The sequence below is a fragment of the Apis cerana genome, linkage group LG9, assembly GCF_029169275.1.
Source record: "Apis cerana isolate GH-2021 linkage group LG9, AcerK_1.0, whole genome shotgun sequence".
Taxonomy (NCBI): domain Eukaryota; kingdom Metazoa; phylum Arthropoda; class Insecta; order Hymenoptera; family Apidae; genus Apis; species Apis cerana.
Window position 1 is genome coordinate 5,785,805 of NC_083860.1, and position 13,081 is coordinate 5,798,885.

General features: G+C 39.3%; 1 protein-coding gene across 3 annotated transcripts in view; it reads right to left on the reverse strand.

Moving 5' to 3' along the window:
* The window catches only part of LOC108002084 (A disintegrin and metalloproteinase with thrombospondin motifs 9), a 116,437-nt gene that overhangs the window by 22,018 nt on the left and 81,338 nt on the right, over window positions 1-13,081 (reverse strand). For all 3 annotated transcript variants that reach the window (XM_062079146.1, XM_062079147.1, XM_062079148.1), the window contains 2 exons: window positions 2,570-2,747; window positions 1,189-1,396 (listed from right to left, as the gene is read on the reverse strand). In XM_062079146.1, coding sequence (XP_061935130.1) covers window positions 1,189-1,396; window positions 2,570-2,747 — 386 coding nt within the window. The remainder of the gene's footprint in view (window positions 1-1,188; window positions 1,397-2,569; window positions 2,748-13,081) is intronic.

Genomic DNA, 13,081 nt, shown 5'->3' on the forward strand with positions numbered 1-13,081 from the left:
CTCCCTGCATTAACTAAAAGAGAGAATTGCTATCTACATAAAGGGAGCTGGTGCAAACATGTAACAAAATTTCCATTCAGATTAAGAGAGAATATCAATTTTCGGGCGTATTAATCACGTTAATACCCTTTAAAGTCACGCCACGTGTTCCAAACTGTTCGTGTAACGAGCGAGTAGTAAAACGAGTCGGATTCCAAAAGTCGAATCGCGGCCGAAGCGTCAACGTTAAAGGCATAATAGTTGGTTAGGTAGCGGCGATCGTATCGGGGATCGGATTTATATTAGCCAAGGTGCAAACTTGTACTTTCTATTCTTTCTCGCCAAATGAATTTTACACGGCCGTCCGCGTGTGGGGCGGGGCGTCCGCTCGAAAATTTATGGCCCTCCGGAACACGTGCATTATACCTTCTGAATGTCCGGGATCTCGGTTATCTCGCGGAATGCGATTCGGCCTGTCGTCGCCGGGGATTGTATTCCTCTCGGCGACAAGCCACGTCCATTACGTCAACCCCGAGGGAGTTGCTAATCTCTCGCAACGAAGTTTAATCAGCCCGTGAAACGCTGATTAAAGATGACGCGAAAGTCACACTTTTAGGCTCTCCTCCTCCCTCGAGGTGGCTTGAGACAGCCAATCCGAGGAAATGGCGCGAATATTCTTCGATGTGAATTTGTAATAGATCGAGTACTTTCCGTTAGTTTTTTTAATTTCTAAATTAAAGCAAAGAATTGTAACTAAAAAGAATTGGATTTTTCGAACGATTCGAAATTAACTAAAAATCGCAACGACGTTGAATATTTAGATCTAGTCGCTTTTTCTCTGCACGGTGATATTTCTCTTTTTGGCTTTACCAAAATCATGCTCGCACAAAGCGATACACCCACACGATCTGTCAACCTTTCTTTTTTATTATCTTTTCTTAGTCCACCATTGTATTTTTTTTTTTATTATACGCAATGATATTTTATATTCAAACAAACGTCAGGCCTCTCTATATTTTATACAGATCTTTATACATAAAGCTATTATTTCCTACTCTTTTTATTCTTGGAAGAAACAAATAAAAAGTTCGTTCAGAATTTATTCAGATTATCGAGGTATTTTGTAATTTTCGAAGATAAATAACTCCAAATAACATTATGAATATAATAAATAACGCGAGATGCGAGAATAAGAACAAGATTCCTTACCGTGCTCATCAGGCCCAAAATGTAGCTGAGCAAACCTTTGCCGTGGTACCTCACCATCTCCGCGTCCGCGGCCACCATGATCTCGATGAAATATTCACTCGACAAGGCTCTACGTGGTCTCCAAGTCACGGAGGGATCCGATTCCATTTCCGAGTCCTGGCCATACTCCTCGCTCAGATCATTTCGTCTTCTCTCCACGGAGTAGTATCTGTAACGTTTCAAACGATCCCCCTCTTAGGCTGTTCACATTGGCTAGAATATTGCGGATCCATCGAGCTTTCACACGGGCTCGGTCATTGTGCCTCCTTCTCACTGTAATTTGCATCCGATTCGTAACTGTTTCGAGCGAATCATGTTTTGAGAGAAATTAGATAAATTTAACAATCGACGGATTCGGATTAAGAAGACTCTGGCTGATAGATAAAACGGAAGATCCTTTCGACGCTCGTTCAAAAAAATTATTTAAGAAAAAATATCAAACAACACGACGTTATTTCAGAGAGTATTTCAGAGAGTTTTCTCGGTTGGGAATTATTCGTAAAACGGCGATTTGTCGTGAAATGTTCCTCAAGCGGATTCCACCGCACCCCATATTTCGCGAGAAAGTCGTGAAAGTTCATCGAAAAGAACCGTGCAATTTTTTCCTCGTCTTCGTGGCCCGATGAACCGTGTTAAATTTGCCAAAAAATACGAGCTGCCATTTGTGACGTTTCACGATTTTATGATGCAAACGGGCACGAGATTAATAAGATGATCAATCTCTGCCTTGCGTTGAAAGTACTCATTTACCAACTGTTCCTCTCTCGATTACTTACCGTTGTATCGCGATATCCAAAATTCACTATTCGAGACACGAGATCGTATCGTCACACATCTTTTAATTTGTTCGCCATTCAATTACTCGCCAATTCGCAACATTTAGTATTCTTTTAAACGAAGTTTTGAAGTATTTGTGATATTTATAAGTTTACTTTATACCTTTATAATGTATAGAATATGTTGTTATTATGTCACGAATTTTTCAATATTTATTTCCACGATCATTCTCCATTTAATCCCATTGATTAAAGATTCTCCTCGATTGGAAACGAAATTTTCTTTATGGCCGACTATCATTAATAATTCGCCAGATACATTTTAATATCCATAATCTTTCAATTACAAGGTGCAAATCTGATTTCCTACGCCCATCCATCACGGCCAATATTAAACAAGCGATCTTTCCATCCGTTTCCCCCTTAACTTGCATCAAATTACGTTTAAGACCCCTTGAGATATCCTCGAGAATTTACCAGAAACTTAACGACCGATCAAAGAAAACGTTCTTTGAAAAAAAAAGAGGAAGAGGAAGAAGAAGAAGAAGAAAAAGAAACTCTCGTACCTGGCATCGTTTCGTAAAAAATTTCGATGCCCCTCGGCTTGTCCCACGAACTGCTTGTACATCTCGTCCTCCTCCAGCTCCTTTTTCTCGGTTAAAGACCTGCGCTTGCGGCGTCGGCCATCGAAGTAAATTTTACCCTTGGACGAGTTCTCCACAATTGGAGTTGGTGTGTTGTCATCTGTGGAAAAAAAAAAAAGAAAGAAAAGAAAAAAAATGCGACTCAGGTTATACATGGGTAGCTACGCGCAAAAGAGATTTTATTTCACGGATATTTAATTTTTAAGGTTGAATATATAAAAATTTTGAAGAGGAAAGAAAGTGAAAAAGCAAGTTTAAAATAAATCGGATATTGAAAGCTCGCAATAAAGTCATCTATGTTCAGCAGACGTTCTACTCCATCTCTTTGAAAAGTGATTTCCGTCGTCCCGCGGACGTGAACTATTAATCATTTGCGAGATGAAGAAATGCAAGATCGTGATTGAGTAAATCTCCGATGCTAGAATATTCTCCCTTTCTTGCTGGATAGTTTATAGATGTGTTCGATATCCCTCTTCAGTTTCATAATTTTCATAGGGATTAGAGAGGATGAAAATACTCATCCTAGTTTTTCAAAAATCGTACAATTCTTTCTCTTCTAAATTCGAGCACAGTTCCCTCAACGTTTTAAAAACACCCTTTTCAAAATACTCACATGTTCGTCTCGAAAGATGCTAAGAACGCGATAATCGAATATAAATGAATAGAAAATACCGGTTTAACGTTGACATCACCGCCAATTATTTATCTCGATTACACATACGATTTTCTCGGAATGGAAAATTTTTTCACGGCGTTTAATCGTCCACGGCGATTAAGGGAAAACGAAGAAAAGCAGAGCACAAAAATATCCTTGTTTTTGTTGGCGCGTTTAAGAAGGCCAAGATTCGATTAATCGAAAACAAAAGCGCAACTGTTCGCGGGAACTGTAGCGCAGCTGGGCGCATATATCGTTGCAAGAATTGCATTTCCAAACGCGATTATATATACGCGTCTAATTGAAAAGTGGAGTTGACACTTTTGAAAATCCGTCGTACGTTGCGAAACGACTTTACCCCGATCTTGATCTCCTTTATGCATCCTTCGTGAATAGATATTATCTTCCATCTTGTTAAGCGCGATTCATTTCTCCCATTTCAACGTCTATACTTCATTATACGCTCTTCGCTTTTAACGAATAGGAATTGAAATCTTTCGTTTCGTCAATTACAATTTATGTAATACATAATGAATATACGTGTATGTATTCCGAATATAGATATTCGAAGGAAGGAACATTTTCACTCGCAATCTTTTTAAAAATTCGAAAGGCTTTTACGATTCGAACAGGATTGTATATATATATCGAGTTCGATTGTTTGATGTAAAGTTGGAAATATCGTTAATTTGGAGGGGAAAAAGGAAAAAGAATTTAGAGGAGAGAATTTGCGACAGTTTGCTGTTAGACACGCGTCAATGAATCACGGCTGAACGCTTGCTTAATGATTTCGTTAAATCGATTAAGCGTTCACCCGATCGTGTGTATGCACGGCTCATGGTTCCGCGTGTCGAGATTGCGGTATTGATAAACACAAATGTCTGCAGCTCGTAACCATGAAATGGAAACCGATCGAACTCATTTCTACTCTATCGTTAAATAAATATCGAATAAATTACCTTTTGCTTTTAAACGGATTTATTCGAATTAATCCGAGAGATACCCGTTGCAATAAAGATACATATCCTTTTAAAATTTATTCACAACGTGGGTGAATAAATTTTAATTCCCCACACCACTTCTTAAATTCTCCTCTTCAACATTGATTCCGAATAAGGATAATATGATTTGTCTAAATTTATTTAGACAACGCGTCATCATATGAATACGAAAAATACGAAGAAGAAAAATCGACGAGGGAGATAAAAGTACAACTGAACTGATCTTCCACGGATCTTTGACGGAAGCGGCGTAACGACAGAGATGTAATTCGCTAACTGCGTAATAACGTGTCCCACACGCGAGCAAACGAAAAAAGAGAGAAAGAAAGGGAAGAGAGGGAAAAGAAGGGATCCTTTTGAAAGAATCCTCGAGCCTGAAGCCGAGGCCGGCGTTTAATCGGCGCAAAAAAAGCATCGGTGCACCCTTGCGCACGTTGCGGTAGGTCCGGTGAACGGAATGCACTTTCATGCAATCGTAATGACAGCTTTATTGCTCGGTGTAATTGGCATTATTATGCCTGGCGAGATTGGCACGGTACACATTGTCCCGCGTACATCGTCCACAGAAATATCTCTCGCTTGTTTCTCAGAGTATTTTTTATTTCTCCTTTTTTCTCTTTTTTCAGCCAATGACAGGGATAATTAGCGTGTCATTATAGTATGAATTCCTGATGAATATTTGTGAGAATATATAATTTGGTTACATTTATAATTTGATCGAGAATTTTTTGATTTTATTGTTTTTTTTTTTTAAAAAGAGATTGGATCGAATCCTGGGATCCTCTTTGCGTGAAAGTTGTAAATAAAATAAAATATACGAACATGATTCAACAAGATTATTTTCTCATTATTGCACAGAAACGTTGAATTGGCTTTTTGGAAAGTAGATTGAATTTTTAATAAAGAGATTAAATGGAATATTTTCTCTGTGTAAATAGGTATTATTATTATTACTATCGTATTCGTATTCCGTCGTATTTTGTTTCACTTTAGATGAATCCCGGATAAAACGAATGAAAAGCCACCGTTCAAGTACATTTCAACTTGGCAGCTTGTTTCTAGTCCCCGTTTCGATGTCGGGAGTCGCGTTTCTCTGATCCGTTAGCGTGTTCCGGCACATCGGGGGCCTTTTAACGGCCATTAGGGCGCGGCTTTTGTCATTCTAATTTCAAACGTGCATTCCTTGCACACCGACCATCCCATTTTCGCTTCCCTTCCCTCCTCACTCCGTGCAAAACGTGCCTCGTCAACGCGGACCTACAATTTCGATTCGACCAAAGGAAAAACGGGGGAAAAGAATCGTTATATCATCAAAAAATGGAAAAATAATAACAATAAACTTCAAAATGAATCCATCTATCCAAAAGAACCTGCCGAAAAAAAGAAAAGAAAAGAAAAATTTCCTTTTATCCAGAAAGGTAAAAGGAATCGGACGAGAAAAGCGAGGATTGTGACACCCACGCAAGAGAATCGCAAGAGGAAGGCGCCCATTTCGCGGGAGATAATAGAAGTGGTGCGTGCAGCCTATTTGTCGTCGGTCCGTGTCCGTTCTTCTCTCCCCTGCCGCCGATCTCGATCGTGGCGGTTATTGTCACGCCGTGCCACTCCAACGTTAGTCAGCCGGCCAACGTGAATAAAATCGGAGGAATAAATCGCGTACACACCGACGTGATCGCGATCGTCCGCCGTGTTCCGGGTCAGGAAGGATTTAATTGACGTTGGAATCCTCTTTCAACGTTATTTTTCGAAAAGGAAAGGAGAGCGGATGGATTTAACGAACTGACTCGTCATCGCGGGGATGAAAATTGGAATTCAGATTGGAATGAGAAAAAAATCGAATTGTTCCGCGCAGAGTAAAGTTGTGATGGTTGGTCGAATCGATTAGCGAGATACGGATCGTTCTCGAAGGTATTTTCTGGGCTGGCTCGTTAGAGAGAGAGTACGAAGTGGCGGTTGAGTGGAGGCGTGACTAGGTCGGATTTACAAGTTGCGTGTAGGTAGTTTTCTTGGTTTGGTAATGAGCGAGCGGGATGATGGAGTTGTTCGGGATGAGAAGAGATTTATATTATTTTGGGAGAGTTTGATAATTATCGACAATTGTATATCATATAACCTCTAAACTTTTAGGATCCATTATTTCGTTGCGTGAATTAATTTGTAAAAAGCAGAGAGGAAAATTCACGAGCGAGTCGATTTGGTCGAAACGAGTTTACGAATCATCGTTTCGTTTCTTCGTCTTATGCTCGCCGATTTAAGGCCATCATTCGTCGGGCAAGTGGCTCCGAGGATGAAATCGCTGGAACAACGGTCTAGGGATTTTTCGACGGATGATGTACGATCCGTGACGAAAGCCCTGGCCCTTTTTCTCCTTCCTTTGGGCAAGAAACCACCAGATACCACTCTCACGATCATTCACTCTGACGTTTCACGCTGTGTCTCTGCCCTCCGTTTAATTAATCATTCGTCCCTTTTACACGTGTTAACGTGTACCGTGTCGAGGGGCGATCGTTTGAAGAGGCGCACGAAAACTCCCTCGTCGAGACTTCTTCCTTCCGTCATAACTCATTCCGCTTTTTTCTCGCTTCCTTCCCACCATTCTTCCTTTATTTCGCGACCCTTGTTGTCCCTTAAATGCATTTAATGCATCGTCAATCGATGAAAAAAGACGGACGCTTGTCGGATGGTTTTTAAGATCGATCGAAGAGGACAAGTTTCCTTCGAGGTTACGAAAGAGGAAGCACAAAAATCCCTAGTGTGTATTCTCAAAATTCCTCCACTAAGTTTTTCTTCTTTGCAATATTTTTTATTTTGTTGTTACCTGTATATATTTTTGGAAGACAATTGTAACAAAAAACAAAGTGGTATAAAAATGGATTTACAAATCGATCGCCATCCTGAAAAATATTTTAATATGTCCAATTGATTAAAGAAATTTTCGAATTTACGATCGATCTATTCCTTTTTTCTTTCTTTCTTTCTTTCTTTTTTTTTCACCACGAGCCCCAATCTCAGAAACGAAACGGATTGAGAGATGGTGGAATTCCAGCATCGAGGATGAGTTGGGAGGTAAGTGGCCGGTTTCATACGGGCGGCGGTGATTTATTCCTAGATTCGAACCAATCGCCATAGGGGTTCCACGGTGTATAAACCTGCCTCCACGTGAAATTTATTAAGCATGCACGCTCGTCCGGCTTCTTACGTTCGACGCTACAATGCAGAACGTATTCGAAACGACTTCTGTCACGACCGATTCCAACGAGCCGCGTGAAATTATTCAACCTATCGCAGCCGGCTGTCCCTAGGATATTTCACGTTCGTTCTCGTGGATAGAGAGCGAAGGTGACGTGTGGAATTTCGATGTTTCGATTTTTGGAATTATTACCATTCCAGGAATCTTTTGATGGTTTAGCAATTTGCGCGATTAGTTTCTTCTTTTCTTTTTTGGTGACTCGCGACTTGACAAGGTTTTCGAATTTAAATTTCTCTTCCTCGAAAACTTTGCAATTTCCTTTTTTACAATTCTTACTATACTCTTAGAATTTATGAAATTTAAAACATTTTTCCGTGAAATGCAATATAAAATAAAGAAATATGATTTTTAGAAATAAAGATTAATTAATTAAAGATTAATCATTTCTTTGAGAAAATAAGATAAAATAAAATCATGTTGTTGAAGAAAGAGAAAAAAAGAAAGATCCCATTTACGATAATCGGTCTGTCCGATCGTGTCCGAAAATTGACTCGTTACGCAAATTCGAAAAAATTTAATCAAACAAAAATTAACCGGCATTAAATTAACTCGTTAACTCCGCAATTTTCGTGTCAATAATATCATCTCGATTAATAATATCCGTCCCAAAAAAAAATTAATACTAACGAGGGAACCGCAAACTTTCTAATTAAACCCCGCCCCCCATACGTATCCACCTTACACATACCACCACTCAATTTTTCTCGGAAACTTGTGGCCGAAGGATCAAACCGAACAAGTTGGATTTCAAGCGAGCGATCGAATTGGCCACGTGGGCCCCGAAACCGCAACGCCTCGACGCTTATTTTCATATTTTCCCGCGCCCTCCCCGTACACCCTCTCCCCGTTATAGCGGGGGGGAGAGTTAGCAGAAATGAAATTACGGATGATACGAACTTTCACCCGAAATTACAGCGTGCAACGTAACTTTCCAGCAATTATCGGGCATTCGGCGGGTACACGTAAGTATCCGTGTATAATTTGTACGATCGAAAGTTGCATGATTTTCGGTCTCTCGGTGGTTGAAATAAAGAGGGAAAAAAAGGAAAAGGAAAAGGGAAGAGAGGAGGAACACTATGAGAGGAGATTCGTAATGTTTCGCGATGTTATTAAGTCATTCGTGTATCACGAACGTGGATAGAGGAACATCGTGGTGAGAGAAAACGTCGATTAATAACACGGAAGCGGCCACTCTAATAATATCCTTCGTTCGAAATATTTTCCCGCCGTTAATTACCACGATCGGCGAATGAATCGGAGTGGATCGTTCGATTAGCGATTAGGTGTGAATGCGGAATGGGGTGGCAATTATCAATCGCGATAAACTCAAGTTTCTCGGATTCTTCTCAGCGAGTCGGTCGATTCAGCTCGTTGGAATGTTTCGAAAGTCTCCTTTCTTTCTTATTCTTCCTTTTCTTTCAATTCTTTTTCTTTCCCCTCTTTTAATGGGATGGCGTTGCTTCTAGTTGTTGTCGTTACGCAATTTCTAGGTAGGCGCATCAAAAGAAAGAAAGTTTCGACAAGAGAGAACGCTCTTAAGTGCTTTGCTTCGAGGTATATAAATTCTGAAAAAAAAAGAAACTATTTTAGATGAGGGGAAATAAAGAAATTCGAAACGAAAAAAGAATTTCCCTAAAGGAAGAGAGAAATTCCCTATCTCCCTCTTTTTTCCGACGCTTTCGAATTCGTTAAATTCCGACGCGTTGAAATCTTTTATTCCGTCGAGTCATCGTTTCGAGCACGAATAAAGCGGACAATGTATCAAGAAAGAATGATCGAAGAAGGGCGCGCACACGTTACGTCTGTCATTTCGTTGCTAACCTGTAATAACACGACTTCTTGCTCCCGCGATCCTTGTATCGTATCGCGATCCACGGGATCAAGATCGAGAACAAGGGAGGGGGGGAAGAGAAAGAATGGGCCCTACGGTGGAAGGAGGGGGAGGGGGCCGAAGGGCGCGGCGTGTACGGTTCGATCTTGATCATCGTGCCCGTTATTCCGGAACGATCGCGGCGAGTCAATGACTTTTGCATATCACCAGATCGATCTCTTTGCGTATCTCGATCGAGCGTCGTTGCTTCTTCTTCGCAGTCCATCCACGTGGTTGGCGCCCAGCCGTCTAGAGAATCGTTTCGTTAAATTTGGTAGCCCTGCGCCAAGGTATCTAGTAAGGCGTTCCATTCGATTTGTTGTTATATCTTACAATTTTCTCCTTTTTTAATTAATTAATTTTCGAAAATAAAGTCAATCACTGTCTCGTCAATGTATATATATATATATCAATCTTGATAATTAAATTAAATTAATTACCAAGCAGATTCACGTACGCGTTAAAATAAAGAAAAATAAATATAAAGAAAAGGAAGGAGATAGTGTTTCAAGACAGTTACATAACCTATCTTGCGGTATCATCTAAGATAGGTTAGGTCATTGGCTTCGTAGTGCAAGTCAGTAATTATCGATCACTATAGTAAGCCCGTTCTAGTTTTTCTTTTTTGTCGATCATCGTTAACCCCTCGTTTCGGAACGAGTTCGATTATTTTTTTCGCTGGGGGAGGGTCCACGGTTTCGAAAGGCCACCCTTGAGAGGGCACACGCCCCCTCCGCGCAAAGAAATCTGTACATCTGTACCACGCCTTCCATTTAACCGGCCGCTTTTTGCCCAAGGTGCTTTTTACAACTCCGATTCCCATTCTGTACGCGCTTCCTTTTCTTTCTCCGCATCTTGATTTCGCCTTGTTTCTCCCCGTTCCTCGCTGTTCCATTGCATGTCGATACGGTTTTGTCGGATAGTTCGGCCGGTAAAATGGTTTTTCTTTGCTCTTGTTCTTCCTCGTTAAGCCGAGGATTTTATTTTTCTTTATAGAAGCGAATTTTATTGGTGTATTCTTTTGTCGAAGTTTTTATACGTTTTTGTGGTTTTGTTCCTCGAATTTTTGCCAGTAATTTGTCAGTACCGGAGATGTTATTTTATTTGAAATTTAGTTTTATCAGACGATTGGCATCTGGACCGTTGAATTAAAATATTTTATTCTTGCTCGTTGAAGAATGAAATTGATTGAATTCTTTTCAGAAAAAAAATTGTCTCAAACACTTTTCTCAGATGTCTGTAAAATAAAAATTAGAGAGGAGGAAGAAGAGAAATTTCTCAATAAAAGAAATTGTCATATTTTCATCATTAAGAATTTTCCGTTCGAAGATCTTGGATCATCACACACAGAAAGGAGTTCTAATCACGCGATGCATTCCTTCTCGAACTCGAAACGAGCCCTCCTCTGTCATCGTCCCCCTGCCTTTTTCTTTCCTAAGTTAACCAGGCGATTTCAGTTTCTTGCTCGGAGGTGCAGAAGGGCTGGTTTCTCGTTCGAAATTCGCGCGTGATTACAGGTTCATCGGCTTAACAGGTTTGCCGTGCCCCAGGCCCGATTCCAGCCGGTCCCAAAGCAAGGAACGAAAGCCATCGACCAGAGAGTGAGTGTATCGAGCCCATGACCGGCTCGTGGATCCACGATCGATCGCGATCTACCGCCCACGTGCTTCTACCGAGCGTAGTATGCCTCCTCGAGTACGTATATCCTTTTATTCGCCAAGAGGATTTCGTTCGAACATTATTTCGAGAACAATTTGGAGGGGGATCCTTGGAAATTTTTTTTTTTGCATTACGATAATATTTGAGTTTTACTAATTGTCATAGATCGTTTAAAGGTAATTTTAATTTTAGTTTAATTTTATGCAAATTGATTGTATCGTGCACGATAGTAAAAAAAAATGAGTTTTAAAGTGTTGGAATTTTATTGGGGATTTGTTAGTAGCAATTGAAAATTACTTGGAGAAAGGGAAAGCCAGATAAATCATTGACCCGAACGTCGCACGTACACTATTCTTGGTATAAATGGTGGAACACTTGGAGGTAAACGATCTATCTATTTAAAGTGATCGATGTTCACTTCCGGGTTACAAGCTTCCCAATGTTAATATTTGAAAGATCTACCGCAATAATATTTTCCATCTTTCACTCTAACTATCGGTTAACGATGGAAAATCGTCATAAATAATATACGACCATATATACTTGTTATTATTATGATTCTGTGAATATTTATGCAAATATTTACATAAACAAAAAAAAATAAAATCTAGATAGCATTTTATATCTTATCTTCCCCATAAATTTATAAACAGTTCTATCTATTACAAATAATAAATATATAAATACTAATTATCAAAATTCAACTCTATCTTAATTAACGCGATTGTTTCCACCTTTAACTGCAACCCCTCCATATATTTTCGTCGAGATAAAAATTCAAATGTATTTTGAACGCGATACAACTCGATTAATCGCACTTCTATCTCAAAAGGCAGTTATTTTTATACAATAGCCCGCTAATTTACGATAGGTAAACAATAGCCAATCGATTATTGCTAATTTATTATGTTGCTCGGATACCGTACAGATTTTATCCTAATTATACAAGATTATAATCGACGCTTAGCCGGATAATAAAATATCCCATTACAACCGGAGTAACAATCAACATTTACGACGTCACAGGAAGTATGAATACGCGTGTGCATTTACACATCAACCCAAAACCATAAATCAATTATTACGTCATTCGCCTGTTTCCGAACACACACCTACATCCACATCTATTAAAATCTCATTCACACCGCCATACTTGCTACCCACTTGATTGCCTACCACTTTCAACATACCTATTCTCTAGCTCAATTACTTTACACCTTCTACTCGATACGACACGTAAAGTGACCTACTATAGTTACTAGATAATTACTAGATAATAATCGCTAGATTACTTTACTCTACATTTTCTGTTAACTCGTCCAATTGGAACTAACGTATTATCTGATTTACGTAGTTACTAGATAATCACCAGATCACTAGATTTTATTCCCATTTTCTATTAACTTATTCGACATGTTAATCTACATGGAAAGAATCGAAATATTTAATCAAAAGTTTCTTCTTCGCTACGAATGTATTATCTGATTTACGTAGTTACTAGATAATCACCAGATCACTAGATTTTATTCCCATTTTCTATTAACTTGTTCGACATATTAATCTACATGGAAAGAATCGAAATATTTAATCAAAAGTTTCTTCTTCGCTACAAACGTATTATCTGACGTAGTTACTAGATAATCACCAGATCACTAGATTTTATTTTCTATTAACTGTTCGACAGATTAATCTAACGTACATGGAAAGAATCGAAATATTTAATCAAAAGTCTCTTCTTCGCTACGAACGATGAATTGAAGATACGTATACATATTAATTAATAATAAATTCTATTTTAAAACTTGGTAAAGTAAAAGAGAAAGATCCAAAGTTTAACGATCCAATTGAAAAAAGTAGGAATAAAACGAGCACAACGACCGATCGATCTAATCTCTCCTCCATCCATCCATCCATCCATCCATCCACCCATCCATTACGTATCCACCGTTCAAAAATTCACGCGTACACACATGCGCATACGCGGGCAAAGAGGAGGAGG